The following is an 18474-nucleotide window of genomic DNA, read 5'->3' on the forward strand; positions in this document are numbered from 1 at the left end:
GCCACCTTCCTCATTTCGAAACAGAAAGACTCTGTCATCTTTCTCCGTCTCCAGCCTTCGCTAAATAAACCACACAACATTGCCGCCCGAATTCAAACACACAAACAACGGTCTTCTGCCCCCTTTTCCATTGAACGCCGAGAAAAGCCCATATCATTACGACGGAGTGGACGAACCTAAGAACCCGCCGAAAAGAAAAGGTTCGAAGGCCCGTCCATAGGTAGATGCAAGCGCCGGAAGAATATACAGTACGTCGTGCTTTCGTCAAAAGTTTCTATGCGCCGCTCTTTTGCAACACATCGTTCCTCCTACCGGCAGGCTCTCGGCAGATCCGTACCTATGCATCTTTCAAAATGACAAATTGAAGAAGACGGGGTAAAATGGTTATCTCAGAATGGATCCGTCCAGAAAAACAAGAATCTCAAGTTAGGCAGCGCGGAGATGGTTCGATCCGAGGCCGACCAGCTCGAACATCATAGGGATCAAGCCGACGCCCAGCCATGCGATACCTGTCGTCACCTGTCAGAAATTGTGGGGGTGGGGTACGCTCAAGGGTTTGCCGGATTCTACGGAAGAGGAAGCCAGCGGACACAGCACTTACCTGTATAAACTACCAGCTTGGTCACCACCTCGACGTCGTAACGCACTCTGGGTCGGATCAGTCGCAGGAACATTTCCTTCTCGCTGATTTCGTCTTGTTGGCCGACCGTCAGGTCCTGCTCCCCCTTTTCTTCGCTTGGGCTCGCCAATACACTGCCCGTGCCCATCATACGCTCAAAATCATTCAGCGAATTGCCATGATGGCCCTGTATACCGGATGTCGCCCCCTTCCCCTCCCAGTCACCGCTCTTTTCCCGAAGCTCGTGCGAACTGCCCTTGCTCTTGATGCTGCCGTTGCTGCCGATGCTCTCCCGACGCCGGCGCTCGCGGTATGCCAGCGTCTCATACGCATCGGCGGCACTCTGAGGCCCGATCGACACGGAACGGCCACGCGTCGTCGGATGGCGGATGGACTGGACTACGCGGGGAAAGTCCCTGACCGAAGGAATGAGGTTGTCCATTCTCGAGCCTAGATCGATGACCTTGTACTTTGAAGCCGGCGTGAAGAAACGACGAGGAAGATTCCACTCGACCTTCTCCAAGAGACGGAAAAGGTGCGGTAGGATCCTGAGCATGGTCGGCTTCATAACCTCCCGCCACACAAAAATGACAAAGACGCCAAAAAAGACGCGTGCCAGGACAATGTGCCATCCGAGGGCGCCGAGATCGAGGGACTGGACGGTATGAGCGGATCCCCCAAAGGAATCGATTGACGTCCTCCCATACATCCATGTTCCGATTTCCAGGCCAATCACGACGCCAGCGAAAGCAACGCTGTCGTCGAAGCAAGGGCAGTCATCTGCGGGTTCCGGGTGAATCCTGACGAGGACGATAATGACAAGAGCGGCGATAACAGGCGCCCACCACGAGCTGCCGTGCATATACGCATCCAAAGGAGGGCCGTAATGAAACTCGACGAGCGAGATGGCGGCGCCCAAAATAGATCCCACGACGACGTCGATGAAGCCGTGCATGCCGCAGTACAGACGACCCAGCACGATGGAGACCGCATAGAAGTATGACAGTCCCTCAAGGAGGTTCTTGGTCGATTCCGGCAGGGTGTTGTCAGGGCTGCGCAGGAGCAGCACGCCGTACACAGCGACTGATACGGCGTTGGCGCTATGGGTCGACGGAAAGCCATATTCCAGGGCAGCGGAGCCGGACATGGTGATTCGGTGCAAGGGAGGGGAGAGCGGTCGTGGCAGCGAGAAGAAGTCCTTGATGAAGCCAGTGAAGAAGACGCCCTCGGCAAGGATATGGATGACACTGGAGACGCCCACTGGTTAGATAGGTCCCTCAACAGGCATGCATGATGATGTTTCGGTCGCTTACCCTTTGCCGAAGGAAGCGTAGCCGCACCAGAAGAGCATAGGTAGGCCGATCATGAAGAACGTATGTGTGCCGAGGTTCGCCGTGATGGCAAAGTAGCTGTCGAGCCACGGTGTGCGCATCGTGTCCTGCAAGTAAGCAAGGTAGGGGGTCTCCCATCGGATCAGTGGCAGCATCCACTGTCGCAGTCGGTATCGCCATGACGGCAGCGCTCTCTTATCTGTTCGAGGACAAGGTCAGCTCGGTGCTTGGTAGGTTGCGGTGGCGGCGACGACCACCGCGCCAGGATGCGCCAGGCTCGGGGCCGTAGATAGCCTGGCCAGGCAGTCACAAGGCTAGAGGGCATAGCAGCATACAATGATCGAGACTTCTCAGCCCCGCGTCGGGCGCGTCGCTGGGGCTCTTGACCGTGATGAGAGGCGGGGCGGGGGCCTCGGCGATTGCAGCTGGGTCGGTGGCTGTAGGGTTCGATGCGGTAGCGTCGCGGCGCTCCGGGTCGGACTTTGGCGCCGGTGCGGCGCCATTGATATGGCTCTTCATCAGGCGTTGTCGAGGGTTGCGGTCGTAAGGCATACGGCCATCCGTTTTCTCGGTGGGGGTTGAGGTGGTGGTTCGCAGTTATGCGGTCGTGTGGAGCGTGGTCAGAGGACTTGGGAGAGTCGGGGTTGGCAGGTGTAAGCGTTTAGGGTGGAGGGAAGCGAAGGCAGCTGCACTTGCTCGACGACTGGGTAGAAGGCTGCGCATTTGCCTGTCGAAGGGGACTGCTTAGTGGATGGTGAGAACGAGCGGTTGTGTGGTAGGAGGTCACCAGCGGCAATACTTTTCGAAAGCTGCGACGTTTGGGGTGAGGGGGAGAGGGAAAGGAGCAAGATAGACAGGAAATATGCAAAGCTGCAGCAGTATCGACGGCGGGATTGCGATGCTGCGTCCGTACCTAGCGTACCACCACCAACGGGCGCGGGAAACTGTAACTGGACCGGCACCCACGCACCCCAACTGCAACTGCAACCGCAACTGGAAAGAACCAATGGTGTGATGGGTGGGAGGAGCAGGTGCCTTGGCTCAGGGACCGGTACTCGGATTCGGAGTACCTGGCACCACGGGCGAAGTGTTGTGAATGATGCACTAGAGGGGGAAGGCCAGCTTGTGACGCCTGTAATGCCTGTGACGGCAGCAGATGCGGAAGGCACCAGAGTTGGTTAAGGACTGCAATGATCAATCAACATCAAACATCACCAAACAAGTGAGGCCCAGCTATACGTACTTGTATACTCCTATTTATTAGTGCGTAGAGGAAGTGGGCATGAGGCGGAAGGAGTCCCGCACTAGCGCTGGTGTCTGGCACCACGAGGCATCTGAGATTGATCGGTACCTGACAGCCCTGGCATCAACAACGGCGGGGGCACGTCTTAGCCTTCAGACCTCGTCCAGTCGTCGTCACCAATGTTCTCTTGCAAGTCCACAGGTACTTTGCCTGAGGTAACTGCTAACCTACCTACCTACTTCGTTTTGTTTCGTAGGTACTTCGTAGCTACCTCACTGAAGAGAGGGTCGGCAGGGATCTTTCCACCTTCTTTCTCTTCCAAATTCTGTGCCTCTGGAGCTGTTGTCCACTCTTTACACTTAGTATACAGCTTCAACGCGGTATCTGTACCTGTACACCGGACAGATATGTACATGGAGGCCCAGCCATTAAGACCTCGAGAATGATTTTTCCTCGACGCACCAGAAGGAGTGGAGAACAAACACACACACACACACACACCATGCCCCAATGGACGGAAGTGTCTGTCGACTGTCTCACTATCTGGGAGCTTGACCTTGAGATACTCGGTACTACTGAACAGCCTTGGAATCATGTTCCCCTCTGGCAATTGCCAGAGACACGCAGAAACCAATACACTTGCGTGACTTGTTAATGCCATTGTCGCTTCCCCCACATTTCGAGGGGGCACATTCAGTGCGCCCAAACAAGCACCCCACCCAAGGTATCCAAGCATCTTCCCAGCCAGGCTCCGTTGTCCTTGGGATCTCCAGTCTCGGGACCTCTGGCTCTCGTCTCATCCCATCCGGGCCTTCGTTTGTCTTCTCACACGGATTGAGAGTTGCATTGCACAGTTGCATTGCTGACGAACGTGCCCTCTCCGACGTCCGAGAGTCTTCTTTCTGCCGTTCGAGAACACGACACTATGACCTCACCAACAGCCGCCTGTCTGTATCTCGAATGGTTGAACGGGGATTTAGAGAGCAACAAGAGTATTTTGTTTTACATTTTAACTTCCGTAACCGCTGATTCAGCTATTCGTAGATACCACAGTGAAAGCAAAAAGAGAAAAGAAAAGAACACCCCCAAGAGCAACAAAATAGGTAGTAAAAGACACCGTGAACATTACTTGACACTATGTCTTTCTATTCTCCAACACAACGGTTGATCTGGAACTTGATAATCAGCCTTGAAGTAGTCGGTAGATCCATCTGTTCCACCCCACTCGCCCACTCGTAGCTTTAACTCAGACATCCCTGTCGACAACTTTAAGCTCCCTTTCCCTTCCACAAGCTTTATCCGTACCTACCTACCTACACACAAACACCCGCTTCTTCGCCAGAACAAACAGCATCAACTGACCAGGCTTCCCCTTTGGCCCATCCCGACCGAACAGAACAACCATTAACCCAATCTCTCTTCCTCTCCCTGACCTTTTTCTTACACACACACACCCAATGGCCGCCCTCCTTCCCCTCCGTGCCCGCCACTGCCTCATTACCGGCGCATACGGCGGTATCGGGGCAGCCATCGCTACCCGCTTCGCCGCCGAGGGCGCCCTCGTCACCCTCCTCGGTCGCAAGGAGGACAAGCTGCGCGATCTCTGCGCCCGTCTGCCACCCTTTCCTGACTCCCGCCTTGCCCCTCTGTCCGCCGCCACCGCTACATCTTCGCCTCACGTGCGCGAGGATAAGCCCGCCCACTCCTACGCCGTCATGGACGTCTCCGCCGACGGCCGCGACGACGCCGTCTTGGATGGTATATGGGTTTGTATCCCCCTTGCTTTCTCTCTCCCCTTCCCCTTCATGCCCGCGTGATGTTCTACTGCAAAGACACGCCAGACTAACAGGGACGTGCCCCATCCACTCGCAGCAACGTACGGGCCAAATAGACGTCCTAGTCAACGCGGCGGGTATTGCGCAATTCCAACTGTTGCAAAACACCTCCTCGCAAACCGCGAGGGAGCTCGTGGACACTAACCTCATGGGCACAATCTTCATGTCGAGATACATGGCCCAGCGCATGAAGCGTAGGCGCGCAGACAGGGATGGTAAGTCAGAGCAACGCTCGTGTTCATAATACTAACATCCTCACGCTTGTCTTTTTTCTTCTTGTATTTTTGCCACCCCATCTATCCGATCGCAACGCCCGCACTGATGGGTCAACCTCATGCGTGCGATGCACGTCCTGCGCTTGTAGTCCTGCTGACTATGTCGTTCCACTTACAAGCTTGCATTATCAACATTGCGAGTCTGCTGGCCGAAAAGGGTAGTCCTGGCACCAGTGTCTACGCAGCTTCGAAGGCCGGGATTATTGGTATGTGGTCTTTTTGTTTCTTATTCTTCCTATTTCCGTTCGTTGTGCATAGCGCACACACTACGTTGCTGTATCTTCTCTCCTCGGCACCATCTTCCCAATGTAAATGAGCAACTCTAATAGCTGGGACGACGACGTCTCCCATAGGCTTCACCCATGCCCTTTCTGTCGAGCTGGGACCGCAACGCATCAGGGCCAATGCCATCGTCCCTGGCTACATAGAAACCAACATGCTTGCTTGTAAGAAGCCCCTCCTTTCCCATCCCCCCCTCCCATATTCCCCATTTGCAAGATTGGGCTTCCGCGGATTCCGAAGATGGGTGCTCGTTGGTCAGAGCAAAGCTAATGTACAAATAAACCCAGCAATGTCGAGGGAACCCCTCGAAAAGCGAATTCCCCTTGGGCGTTTGGGCCGGCCCGACGAGGTGGCCGACGCTGCCGTCTTTCTTGCCCAAAACACTTATGCCAACAACTGCATCCTGAATCTGGACGGCGGGCTAAGTGCTGTCTGAGCTGGCGTACTACGTAGGAGAGCTCCCGAGTCTAGTTGGGGGAGGGCACCCTTGAGGAAAGGAACCCTTGCAACATCAGTCGTCGTCGATGACGATTGCTCCACCTGTCGAATCATCCACAATGACCACGTCGTCGCTGCTTGTCGTGGCAACCTTGACCTTCTTCGCTTCACTTGGCCCATCGCCGTCGTCCGACCGAGACCGCTTGAGGTTTGCCGATTCTCCTTCAGCGTCGACAGTAGGCTTGCCATTCTGCTCGCTTGTACCATTCGACTCCACTAGGGTCTCCTTCTTGGGCTTGCGAGGGATCATGGGTTTCTGATCCGCAATCAAGCCCTTGACAGGCTTGTCTCCTAAGGACTCCTTGCTGTGAGTGTGTTAGTGGGCGCTTCGACGTTAGATAGGGAGGTAAGACGCACGATTCCAGGATGCTGATGACGACATTGACAAAGGGCTCTTCATCGTCCTCATCGATAACGGTGAGGAAGGTATCTTCGTTGATGCCAAGGTCGCTGAGCTTTTTGGGCAGGTTTTCCGTCTCATCTGGGTCGTAAAGCGGACCTGCGTCGTTATTCACGGCGAACTCCTTATCGCCGTACCCAAGCTCCAGACGAACAAAGTCTTCGACAAGATCCTTGAGCGTGGCTCTAGACAGGTCGACGAATACGCTCGTCTGATATACGCTGCATACTGGGCAATCTGGGTTGGGAGCCCGGTACTTGCTCGAGTTGAGCAAACGAGCAGGGTTGTGAGGAGAGATGAACACCTAGGTAGAGAATGTTAGCACACGGCCCTGTCAATCGCAAAATTTGACTTTACCTCTTTGGTCTGAGTGAAGTCGCCTCTCAGCACCTTGAATGATTGAAGAACACACAGTCCCGCAACAATTGCATTGGTCGTCGCAATGGCTGGGATGATGTTGCCAGCCATCTGCTTGATATCGAAACGAGACTTGCGCTCGATGCCGAATATGGTTGATCGAATATTGGCACTGGCCGTTACGAAATCCAACGTGTCCTCGTCATCCTTATCGAATGTGATTATAGGACCCGGATCGGATGCGTCTTGATGAGCCTTCTTCAGCTCCTGCATGCGCTTGCTCAACCGATCCAGGCTGTCGACGAAAACTGCGAAATTCTGCTCCAGTGTCCACACGTTCTGTCCGTCCTTGAGAATATCCTCCTTCGAGGCAAGGGCGTCCTTCGACTGGTCCGAAAGGGCCTTGTAGTCGAGGGCCTCCGGCTTGCGTCTGGACTTCCACATGTCCTCCATAGACGCCAATCGCACGATGTCCGTGTTGAATACCTTGTCGAATAGAAGCTGAGGAAAGGCTTCGGTGCCCAGTGATTCGCGAATCGCTCTGAGGGCGGCGGCCTCCTTCTTCAGTTCCTCAATCTCTTGGGCATTCTCGGCATCGGCTGAGTTGTCGAACGCGGACTCGTCTTCGCTCGTTCCGAAAATCTCGTTAAGCAGGTAGCTCTTGCCCCAGACAATACAGTGGATGGGCTGACTCGGCGTGCTTCGGATGGTGCAGACCGGGAAGGACTTGGGCGTCTCCTTAGTGGTGCAGTCGTAGCATGCGGTAATTCCCTTCTTGATGACCTGAACATTGCCGTTGAACCCAGTCGTGCCGCTCTCGATCAGGGGGACATCCGCAGCCAGGCACATTCTGTTGACGTGCCGTCTGGCCTCGAGGTTGTCCAGTGCATTGAAAACGATGTTAAAGTCCCGGAACCATTTCACACTGAACTGGGAATCCTTTATGTTCGCGTGGTGCGCAACGATCTTGACCTTGGGGTTGAAGGGCTGTGCTGCGTCCTTGGCCACCTTTGAGAAGTCAGCAACGCAGTACCTCCAAAGCGTACATGGCATCGCAGCGCCAGGGACCATACCAGAGCCTTAGACTTCTTGATGTGCTCGCGTCGGAAGAGGAATTGTCGGTTGAGGTTGCTCAGATCGATTGTATCGAGATCGACGACGTGGATTTCGCCATAGCCAGTGAGCACAATATTTTTGAGTAGTTCGCATCCGATACCGCCAGCGCCGACCATCAAAACGCGTGCCTGTGTGATTGCGGTTAGCTCCATTGAATCCTTAAGTAAAGGCGACGCCATTTCCGCGTCGATCCAGAGGGCGCGAATTGAACGGACGCCGTCGTTGAATGAGTGCTGCGGCGGAGGCAGGCGCGTGGTCTGATGCGCTGGGCTCTCGACATGGTTGCGACATACCTTCTTGACAGTGGCATTTAGCGATCCACCGAGTGACTGCTGATAGAACCGGTCACGCGGCCGGACGGCAGGAGGTCTTTGCTGCTGCTGCTGCTGCTGCCGCTGCTGCGTTGTTTGCGCGGGTGGCTGCGCAACTGGGACCGTGGAGGTTTGCGCCTGCGTGGGTTGTTGCTGTTGCTCTGGTGGTGGTGCGGCGGCGGCCGTCGTTGTCGTCGCGGGTGGTGTCGGCGCGGTCGCCTCTGGCGCGGTTGCGGCAGCTGCAGCAGCGCCTGCTTTAGCAGTGGGATCCATGGGGCTCAGTTCGTTATTTTGTAGACGTGATCCTGGGTGTCGATGACTGCTAATTTGAATCGCAAAGAAGCCGGGTTGTGACAGGAGCAGCGATCGCGAGTTGGGAAGAGATCAGAGAAGAAGGAGGGAGGAATGAGCCGCGCGCTAGGTGGGATTGACGGGACAAGGGCAGGTGGTTTCAGCACGGGAGAGCGAGGCTGCAGGCAGCGAAAGGAAGGTTGAGGTTTTCCCTAAGGTCAGCGGGAGGAAGGAACGATCGCCCGGCGCAAGGTTCTAGCCAATACCGGCAGCCGGTGACGAGATCCAGCAGGGATTAGAGCTGTTGGTTCCTGGGGGAATTGTTGCGGTCAAGTTCTGATTAGTACCTTAGTCAGAAGAGGAACCCACCCGCTTGTAGTGGAAGCTCACTGAAGGGCGCTGTAACCTCAGCGGTTAAGTTGACCTTTCAGAGACCGTGACGCTACACAGCGCGCCAAAACCTAGGTACCTGTGCTCGAACGGTGCCATACCTGCCTGGCCCGGCCTAAAATGTTGCCTAAAGGGTGCATCCGCTTGCCCACCTCCGGAGTTTCGCTGGGTCCTTGCAGGTTCCCGACAGTCCTGTGTGGCTAAGCCCCTCAACAAGGCGAGCAACGGATTGAAGATTGGAACAGGGGGATCAAGGATAGTGGCCGGGATGAGACTGTAAAAGGTTCATCATTTGAGGGGCTTCTGGGATGATGGACGCCTGCAATTGACCGGTGATTCAACAAGAAAAAACAAAACGGGTCAGTGCAGCGCAGCGGTACGGGTCTCTTCGAGCCTGAATAGTCCGAAGTTCAACCCGTGCTGCCCCCGTCGTTTTCCCAGCGAAAGGATCACAAAGCAGCAGGCCGTCAGAAGCATCGAGTTGCAGCCAAGCCCAAGGTCGTATTCTTGCAGATCCCGCAAAGACAAAAGACGGTCCGCATTCGATCCCAGGAGGAGCCCCCCGCCCAGGCAGGCTCATCATGTCCGACGATGAGGCCGATCCAGAGCTCCTGGCCCTCCTTCGCCAGCATTTCCAGGGCAAGCTCAACATCGACAATGAGCCGGAGACGGGCGTCCTCGAAGGCGCCGAGTTCGTCTACGACAACTCCATCGACGTTGCCATCGACATGAGGTCCACCAAACGCGCCGCCGCCACCATCTACGCCCAGATGGAGCAAAAGCAGTACTCGACCTCGACCTGGGCCGAGCACGAGCTGCATCCCAAGACCAAGGACGAGGCCACCGCCGCCTTCGTCTTCACCATGGACCTGCTCAACTTTTGCTTCTGGTCCGAGAAGCCCGACGACGAGAGGTTCGCCGTCGAGTACCGCGGCAGGACGTGGACTGGCTACTGGAGCATGGTCGCCTCGCTGCAGCGCGCTCTCGATGAGGACATCCCCATCACCAGCCCCGACTTTTGGCAGAGCGAGGACGAGTGCACGATGGAGCTCATGAGGCATGTTTTCCGCTCCAAGACGGACGAGGAGATGCCCTTGCTGGAGGAGCGCCTGGCATGCCTGCGCGAAGCCGGCACCGTGCTGTACGAGAGGTACAACTGCAGCGTCACGAAGCTCATCGAGGCCGCCAACGGCTCCGCCGCTAGGCTCGTCAATCTGCTCGCCCGGGACTTTGACTGTTTCCGTGATGAGCACAAGTTTGAGGGCCGTCGGAAACCTGTGAGAATTCTCAAGAGGGCGCAGATCCTCGTGGCAGACATTTGGGCGTGCTTTGGCGGCGAGGGCATCGGTGCCTTCAGGGATATTGACAAGATTACAATGTTCGCCGATTACCGCGTTCCACAAATCCTCAACACCATGGGCTGCCTGTATTATAGCCCTTCGCTGGCGACGGCTATCGTCGACAAGCGAGTCATCGAGAGTGGATCGAGGCTGGAGTTGCAGATGAGAGGTGAGGCCAATGAAACATGACATGTGTGAAGGTGCGTGCTAACACTGCGCCAGCGTGCAGTATCTGGTGCGTCGAGCTCATCAAGCGGGAGATCCAAAGGGAGCATCCCGGAACAAGCGTCAACGCCATTCTGATTGATTTCTTCCTATATGATACCATGAAGGAGCTGGAGGCCGCCGGCACAGAGACGGTAGGCCATCACCGTACGAGAAGCATATGGTACTAGAGCAGCTCAATGTCACTGTGAAGATGACGTGTCAATAAATGCCTCTGGAAAGGGGTATAATTCCGGGTCGCTGTTTACCAGCTTAGCTAATATCGTGCGGCTACGTGTACAGCAATCCTCTTCTCGCATGCCTCGTAAATCCTTGCTGCAAGCCGTTTACTTGAAGGGACTGGTTCATAAAGTCATTGTGTCAAACTCCAAACTCCCCTGCTTTCATCGTGATCGCATACTTCACGCTCTTCATCTCATTTTCAAGCAGGTCCCGTTACCGTCGAGCTCATGAGTTCATCCATGTGTGCCCGCTCGAGAGAGTTTCCCTTCTCCTCCTCCTTGAGCAACACGGCAAGGACCTCTATGGGTGGGTTGAGGCCCAGTCTCTCAGCCCGCTGCCAACGCTTCATGCGCTGCAGACCAATGCAAGGCTAAGTAGTGTGTCAGCACTGCAACCATATCAGGTAAAAAAAAGAGACTTACACCATACTGCGAGCTGACATCAAAGTACCGCAGCACCTTCTCTGCCAAACTCACGTCACCCTGATGAACCCTCGGTGCGATGCGCTGGGCCTCGACCGATCTCCAGTACTTGTTGATCTGGGCGTCATTGACTTTCTCGGCCCTGACTAAAGACTCCGACTTCTCGGGAACGTCCTCCTCAACCTTGGCCTCCTCGATCTCAGGAGTCGCAGGCTTGTCGAGGTGGATCTCGTCGGTCTCTTCTTCCGCCTTCTGGACTGGCTTGCCGATGTCTGCCCTACCGACAGCGGAAGTAAGGGTGGCCTTCTTCTGATCCTTGGGTACGGGCTTGGACACTCTGTGAGAAAAGCTGATGGTCGACTGGCCCTGAGTCGGGCCAGATCTGGCTCGGGCTCCTCCAGTTGATCTTCTGGTAGTGGGCATTGCTTGAATGATGCGAGATTGCCGATAGACCTAAGTGATGCGGTTGACGCTGAAAAAGGTATCAAAGACTTGACGTTATCGAGTGCAGAATTCTTATAATTGATTGTAATGCGTTTGAAATGTCGCCAATCGGGGTCCTCGCAGTAATCCTTTTGACCAGACTGATGCGCAGCGGATGACGAAATGAGCAGGAATGTGGCAGGGGCCTTAATTTGGCAGGACAACGCGAGTTTGATACGAAAGCACGTGTCTGTGCACGGTGATTACAGTGTGTTTTTGTAGATATCAACTGTCTTTAGACACTGTACTCCGTCCTCATCAGGTATCCTCATTGTTCATTTCGGCATGTCTCTATCATCTATCCCGGGGTCTGTCTGACCCAGCGACATTTCTTGCCCCAACCATTGTAGATACGCATTGGCCTTTTCCCGTGATGTTGCATCCTCCCCATCTATGCTCCAGTAGCTTCTCTGTAAAACGAGATGCTTCTGTGAGCGCCCGCCGTACAGAACGACTCGTTCTTTCCGGTTTTCGGGAGCCATTTGACAGTCCACAGTGCCTTGTCCGTCTCACTGTGCGTCGCGACACAGGCGCCGCGCTCAACGGACCAGACCTTGACCTTGCCGTCCATAGCACCACTGAGTAGGTATTCGCCGCTGTCGTTCCAGTCGATCGAGGTGATCCAAGAGGCATGGCCTGTCATGTTGCTGACCTGTTCGCCGTTCTTGATGTCGTAGAGAGCAATGATAGACGAGTCTCCTGCAGCTGCGAGTCTTGTGTTTCCGGGCGAGAATGCTACGGCACGGACTGACTTGACCAGACCTGTGGACATGATTAGCAAACCATCATGCATGGTGATACCCAGAGTCATACCAGGTAACGAGAATAACAACCGTCCGGTGTCGTTGTTGAACACGTATACAGCCCCGTTCTCGTGGCCACTCGCGGTGTATCTCCCATCCCGGCTCAAATCGACCGACATGCCGAAGCTTCCTGAGCCTGGACTGCCCGTCTCATACTCTCTGATTTTGGGCGTTCCCTCTTCGCCGACATCCCAAACGTTCACACGGCCGTCGTAGGTCGTTCCCGCAAGAAACTTTCCATCCTCGCTGAGGGCAATGGCCCACACCTCGCCCGCCTTGGCCGCCTGGTTCGTGATCTCCGAGTGCAGATTCCACTCACCCGTGTCCTTATCGACGACCCAGATCTTCACTTCGCCTGCAAACCCCGCGCTAGCAGCGACAAGCCCATTGCGCGAAGTGCAAATGTGGTGGCAGCCGAGCTTGTGCGCACCGCCGATGGACTGCGTGATAGGGATCGTGGGGTCAAAGGTGTTGTGGACGTGGAGAGTGGACGATCCGCTCGCGGACAGAATGGATCTCTGAGTCGTGGCCAGGCCGAAGATATCGGTTACGTGGGCTAAGGGTCGCAAGGTGTCAGCAAGAGAGAGATCGTAGGCAGTTTAAGAGACCTAGGCTCTCAAGGCCAGGACAGCTCACCATTGTCCACAGTGTGTGTGGTCAGATATTGTTTCGACTGCCAAAAATCAGTGTCTGCTGCGTTTGGGGGATGGCTCAAATATTCTTACCATGATTTCCAGTCCATGTGAAGCTTCTGCCGCTGAGGATGATGCGCGGTTGCTAATCGGAAAGTTGCAACCGCGATTGTGGTCGGGAAGGTGGGGGCTGACATCACACATTTGAGAAGAAAGCCCCCTGCAAGGACTAGCTTGGGGGGAGGAGGGGCAGTGGAGGGGCACGCCACACCTATTGCTGGCATTAACCGCGGACTCGGCTTCACCTGCTCCTCCTTTCATGGCAAGCACCACTGACATTAAGTACATTTCTCAAGGCATGGTAACATTACGAATGTGGCCAAAAGATGAGGCGTCACCATAAATGACTCGATTTGATACTAACACTGTGTTTTCTATATTTTTCTTCTTCATATTGTGTGGTTATGCAAGCGCACAAAGGACCACTACCTTTGCTGCGTATGTCGGCGTCCAGCCGGCCCAAAGGTGAGTAGGCAGGTACAGTATCAAAGGTCCTTCGAAGCATGGAAAAATAACGTTCTATCCATCAACCTGCTTCAGAACTATATTTGTATCTACAGGAAGCCCGACTTACTTACCATTTCCTCGGTTTTGTCGTTGCAAACATCATCTTGGTCAATGTTCTTCTCGTCGATAGACAGGCCTCATGACCAGCATAATTGATGCAGTGGTGTCCTCCCTTCTCTTCACGCCCAAGGTGGACAGCAAGATGACTGGTATGCTCTCCGCTGGGGAACAGCTCCATACCTATTCTTGAACAGGCCCTCGCTGCCGGCGCCGCTTGAATACGCCTTCGGGTACACCTTTGAGACTGAATTCTGGCGGGTGTTTCAAAGCGGTTCGATGCATGACCGCCACATCACCGCAAAAATCGGAAATACCACAACACATCTTGTCACGGCTATCCACGGTGGCTAAGTTGAGGCAGTCGAATGGCTACTCTCCCATGGCGCCTTTACAGGCTGGACTGGCGGACATACGCCAATCACTTGGTATTGCGCCGAAACTAAAAACCATCAGCGGGATATGCTCACGAAGCTCTTGGAGGCCGGGGCGAATCCAAGCAGTCTGTACCTTATTGGTATCTTCCCGCTGCATAGCGTCCTGAAGTAAGACGAAGACTTTCATCAATTTAGAGGTAGCAGTAATAACCCTACAGGAAGAAAGACTGCGTCGAATCTCTGGTTATGTTTGGAGCAGACGTGAATACCCGAGACCCTAAAGGCAGAAGAACGTGGTAGAGTCCTTTGCATGAACAGTTCAAGTTACTCAGGCTTCTGATACCACTGTCGATTGATGGCACCGCTAGATGCTTCAAGCAGAAGTTGCCCTCGTAGTCGGAGGGATGATTCGTTAACTCTGTATCGTCGCCGTCAGACTCAAAGTAGTACGGCAAACTTGATTGTCGTCGTATTTGGGGACTAACCTCATCTTCTTCATCGTCCGCAGAAGGAGTCTGGCAGTCGGATTTGTTTGCGCTGGTCCGGGGGGCTGAATCCCCTTTATTGGGCTACGTAGAAGACGATTTCGGCGATAAGCTCGCTGGGTAGGTCGCCTAGATACGTTGGCTTCATGACTGAGCCAGGTTGAGAAGTTGACATTGTCTCTTGAACTGATTGACTGGAGGAGTCATCGTTTGGAAGCCGAGAATGCTCTGCCGGGATTTGATACATAGGCATGCCGTCGCTGGTGGTGTCTTGAACCTCGACGTTTCCTAGCGGCGGCGGCGGCGGCGGCGCTGTGTGTTTAAACATGGCCAGGCTGTTTAGGGACTTGTGCCTGTAGGCAGTCTCGACCGGGGATTAAATATGGTAATCAGAGTGTCGAGTTGAGGTGTAAAGGTGCGTGTCCTGCGAAACACAGATTTTTTTTATACAATTACGGAGTTCTCTCTGGCAAGTGATGGGACCTGACGAGTAATTCATCGGTGCGCACAATTGAACCTTCGGACGGATTATTGGACTAGGCCGCGCTCTTTAAAATCAACGGCAGCATGACTCCTTCATCGATGTGCTAACATTGATTCCTGGGAGAACGGCGGATTTCCAGAAAGAATCAGCAACCATGAGGGTATACTCCAAACGAAGAAGTTTACATCGAAGTACCTTCAATATATCGGAAAGAGTAAAGATCAAGGCACGTCCGAAGAGGTGATGGATTTGTCCCAAACGCCACAATATGCTAACCAGTTGTACACTTGAATATACACGTCTCGAAATGTTACACGGCCGTTGGGCGATTTAAATGAATTTTCCCGAGGGGTTCTCATCTCTCCAAAGATCCTTGATTTCTGTGAAGCAGTTGTCAGCAAAGGGACGTCGGAGAGCGGCTGAAGGATGCGTACTGCTCAAGCAGTGCGGGCACACGATATGCTGCCTCTTGATCTGGCCGCAGCCTGGACACTTGCACAGAGACTTAACGTCCTTAAGAGCCTTTCCGGCCATCTGCCTGTGTCTCTTCTTCGAGTGCGACGTCTTCTTCTTGGGCACTGCCCTCAGGATGGACTCCCAGATGCCGCCAAGCCAGGCGGGGACGTTGAGATTGAATGCCGGCAGCGCGAAGGACAGCGCCGGAAGGAACGAGCTGGTGACCTGGCGCGTGTACAGGGAGAATATCCTTGAAGTTTGTGTGAAAGCTGGCGCTGAGATTCGGGGAAGGAGTGAGGCCATGCGCAAGGGCTGCGCACCCATGGCGATGGCGGCCATTTCGACTGGAATTGGATCGACTCGGGTTTCGGGCGGAGGAGCAACGTATTCGCAAGGGGGGCCAGATACCGTCAAAGAACGATCCGATATCGAAAAGTCCAGACGTCGAGTCGAGAGGGGTGTTGTGAGCTGCCAGGTATCTAGGGGACGGTCCTTGTTCGCAGTGGTGGATGTTGAAGCAGATGCACACCACTGACTGTCGTTCACGTCAACGAGGCTTAAGCTTCTTCCATTCCGAGCCGGGACAAAAATAAAATAAAAAAATAAAAGAACTTGCGACCAGGGAGCTGTCAATTGAGATCTACCAACCAATCATAGTCTCCGACGCGCACGGACGCGCAGCAGCCAATCAACACGATGGGGACCCCTTTTCCCCTTTCCCTCCATCCCCTGCCTGCACCTCCCTGCAGGGAAATTATTGTTTGCTGGAGTGGAAGGGACAACCTATTAGCTGCAGCCAACGGCCACAGCCAGTGCCCGACAGACAAGACACCGGGGGACGGGTAGCAAGCAAGTGCCAGCAGAGAGGAAATTACCCTCCTGGTCCAGGCCAGATCAGGTTCACTCTTTAACATCCTCCAACCTCGTGATCCTCTTTTTCCCTCTCCCTGCCCATCGCTTCTCCGACTGCCGACCCTCACTCACCCTCACCTCGACTCGGCCCCAATCGAGAGACCAAGTAACAGATACATTTCTTGGAATACAGAAACGTATCTCACTTTCACTCCTTACCCAACAACACCCACACCACCAACCAAACCATTCACTCTCATTCCCTCGCGGAAAAGCTGTCACCATGGCGCAGCCTCAGACTATCTTCCCCCAGACCCATGTCGGTTTCGACAGCATCACCTCCCAGATTGAGAAGAAGCTCCTGAAGAGAGGCTTCCAGTTCAACGTCATTTGTGTCGGTGAGTAACTCCCCCGCCCCCCACCCAATATCAGTCGCGCTTCGGCCTAGCAAGCTGGCTTGGCTGCGACGTCGCGTTCTGGCAGTTGACTGACGGAGTCTCGTGTGTTCCAATAATCAGGCCAGACAGGTTTGGGCAAGTCTACCTTGATCAACACCATTTTCGCCTCCCACCTTATCGACTCCAAGGGTCGCATGCTCCCTGACGAGGCCGTCCGTTCGACCACCGAGATCCAGGCCGTCTCCCACATGATTGAGGAGAACGGCGTCCGTCTGCGCCTCAACATTGTCGACACTCCAGGGTACGGGGACCTGGTGAACAACGACCGTTGCTGGGATCCCATCGTCAAGTACATCAAGGACCAACACTCCGCTTACTTGCGAAAGGAGCTCACTGCTCAACGAGAGCGCTACATTCAAGACACCCGCATTCACTGCTGCCTCTTTTTCATCCAGCCCTCAGGCCACTCCCTGAAGCCCATCGATATTGTCGTGCTGAAGAAGCTGTCTGACGTTGTCAACGTTGTTCCCGTCATTGCCAAGTCCGACACCTTGACCCTCGAGGAGCGTCTGGAGTTCAAGGAGCGTATCAAGGAGGAATTTGCCTTCCACAACCTCAAGATGTATCCCTACGACAACGACGAATTTGACGACGAGGAGCGCAACCTGAACACCCAGATCAAGGTGAGTTCCTTTGCTGTGGGTCCTATCTTTATCGGTTGCTAACAAGTAGATAGGACTTGGTTCCCTTCGCCGTCGTTGGCTCCGAGAAGTCCATCATCGTCAACGGCAAGCAGGTTCGCGGTCGCCAGAACCGCTGGGGTGTCATCAACGTCGAGGACGAGAACCACTGCGAATTCATCTACCTGAGAAACTTCCTCCTCCGCACCCACCTTCAGGATCTCATCGAGACGACGTCGCAGATTCACTACGAGACGTTCCGTGCCAAGCAGCTCTTGGCGCTCAAGGAGAGCAGCGCACACGGTGGGGGTAGCAGACCCATCAGCCCTGCTGCTGACCGCGAGCTCAGCCGGAACTCGCAACGAATGACCATGAACGGATACTAGTTGCCGGATGGTCCCACCCAACGCACTCGAGGAGCCGGTCGGCAATGATATTCTCGGGCAGCCGGGTGTCTGATGACTTTTAATATCATGGTGTTACGTTCAGACCCAAAACAACACGGCACGGCACGGCACGGCCTGAACAGCGAGCGGAGGCTGCATCGATCGATAACCCCGAATGGGACGCAGCTGATTTTACCCATGGAACAGACCTGAGGGAACTTCGTTCGCATGGGAAGATCGAAAATGCTGCTATGGTGCACGGATACTGGTCATACCACCCCCACCCCTCTGGCCTTACGGTTGTCGTTTAAGTACTTGCGCTGGCGAAATAGTCCATTATTCCCCCTTTCCGTCTCATAGCTGGAAGCACTTTTACTGTTTTCTTTTTTCGCTTTCTGAAGCAGCATTTCGAGCTCGGCTTTTCACTTGTTTCCCCCCATTTTCTTCTTACTCTTTAATCCATTCGTACTCTGATAGGGAGTTCGTTTCGATACCTCGTGGAATACAATTGACATGGCTTATGAGCTCAGATGCTTGCTGTATTGAGTGATCTCTTCCTCTGGCCAAAATTTGGCCGGAGGTTGAGCCATGTATGGCTCTCTAAATTGCTTTTTCTGTGTCTAATATGATATATGCATGCACAATAACCACCCGCGC

General features: G+C 54.4%; 8 protein-coding genes across 8 annotated transcripts; 3 read left to right on the forward strand and 5 right to left on the reverse strand.

Annotated features, from left to right (window-relative positions):
• Positions 1-426: 426 nt before the first annotated feature.
• On the reverse strand, positions 427-2502 carry CH63R_10870 (PAP2 superfamily protein; the record flags this gene model as incomplete). Its single annotated transcript, XM_018305844.1, has 4 exons — positions 427-509; positions 602-1866; positions 1933-2149; positions 2286-2502. The coding sequence occupies 4 exons, from the start codon at positions 2500-2502 to the stop codon at positions 427-429; spliced, it is 1782 nt and encodes a 593-aa protein (XP_018155268.1).
• Positions 2503-4650: 2148 nt separating this feature from the next.
• On the forward strand, positions 4651-6021 carry CH63R_10871 (Short-chain dehydrogenase; the record flags this gene model as incomplete). Its single annotated transcript, XM_018305845.1, has 5 exons — positions 4651-4951; positions 5043-5243; positions 5393-5509; positions 5657-5749; positions 5873-6021. 5 exons carry the CDS (start codon positions 4651-4653, stop codon positions 6019-6021), a joined length of 861 nt encoding a protein of 286 aa, XP_018155269.1.
• A 75-nt stretch (positions 6022-6096) lies between these two features.
• On the reverse strand, positions 6097-8540 carry CH63R_10872 (ThiF family protein; the record flags this gene model as incomplete). The annotated part of the gene is made up of 5 exons (XM_018305846.1): positions 6097-6388; positions 6441-6704; positions 6896-7848; positions 7887-8189; positions 8250-8540. 5 exons carry the CDS (start codon positions 8538-8540, stop codon positions 6097-6099), a joined length of 2103 nt encoding a protein of 700 aa, XP_018155270.1.
• Positions 8541-9529: 989 nt separating this feature from the next.
• Positions 9530-10683, forward strand: CH63R_10873 (uncharacterized protein; the record flags this gene model as incomplete). The annotated part of the gene is made up of 2 exons (XM_018305847.1): positions 9530-10457; positions 10511-10683. 2 exons carry the CDS (start codon positions 9530-9532, stop codon positions 10681-10683), a joined length of 1101 nt encoding a protein of 366 aa, XP_018155271.1.
• A 251-nt stretch (positions 10684-10934) lies between these two features.
• CH63R_10874 (DNA polymerase delta) lies at positions 10935-11580 on the reverse strand (the record flags this gene model as incomplete). The annotated part of the gene is made up of 2 exons (XM_018305848.1): positions 10935-11105; positions 11158-11580. 2 exons carry the CDS (start codon positions 11578-11580, stop codon positions 10935-10937), a joined length of 594 nt encoding a protein of 197 aa, XP_018155272.1.
• Positions 11581-12031: 451 nt separating this feature from the next.
• On the reverse strand, positions 12032-13171 carry CH63R_10875 (WD repeat domain-containing protein; the record flags this gene model as incomplete). Its single annotated transcript, XM_018305849.1, has 3 exons — positions 12032-12999; positions 13080-13116; positions 13169-13171. The coding sequence occupies 3 exons, from the start codon at positions 13169-13171 to the stop codon at positions 12032-12034; spliced, it is 1008 nt and encodes a 335-aa protein (XP_018155273.1).
• Positions 13172-15375: 2204 nt separating this feature from the next.
• Positions 15376-15840, reverse strand: CH63R_10876 (ribosomal L32p family protein; the record flags this gene model as incomplete). Its single annotated transcript, XM_018305850.1, has 2 exons — positions 15376-15425; positions 15480-15840. 2 exons carry the CDS (start codon positions 15838-15840, stop codon positions 15376-15378), a joined length of 411 nt encoding a protein of 136 aa, XP_018155274.1.
• Positions 15841-16636: 796 nt separating this feature from the next.
• CH63R_10877 (septin) lies at positions 16637-17817 on the forward strand (the record flags this gene model as incomplete). Its single annotated transcript, XM_018305851.1, has 3 exons — positions 16637-16751; positions 16872-17434; positions 17488-17817. 3 exons carry the CDS (start codon positions 16637-16639, stop codon positions 17815-17817), a joined length of 1008 nt encoding a protein of 335 aa, XP_018155275.1.
• Between the last annotated feature and the right edge of the window lie 657 nt (positions 17818-18474).

The sequence above is a fragment of the Colletotrichum higginsianum genome (genome assembly GCF_001672515.1).
Source record: "Colletotrichum higginsianum IMI 349063 chromosome 7 map unlocalized unitig_7, whole genome shotgun sequence".
Taxonomy (NCBI): domain Eukaryota; kingdom Fungi; phylum Ascomycota; class Sordariomycetes; order Glomerellales; family Glomerellaceae; genus Colletotrichum; species Colletotrichum higginsianum.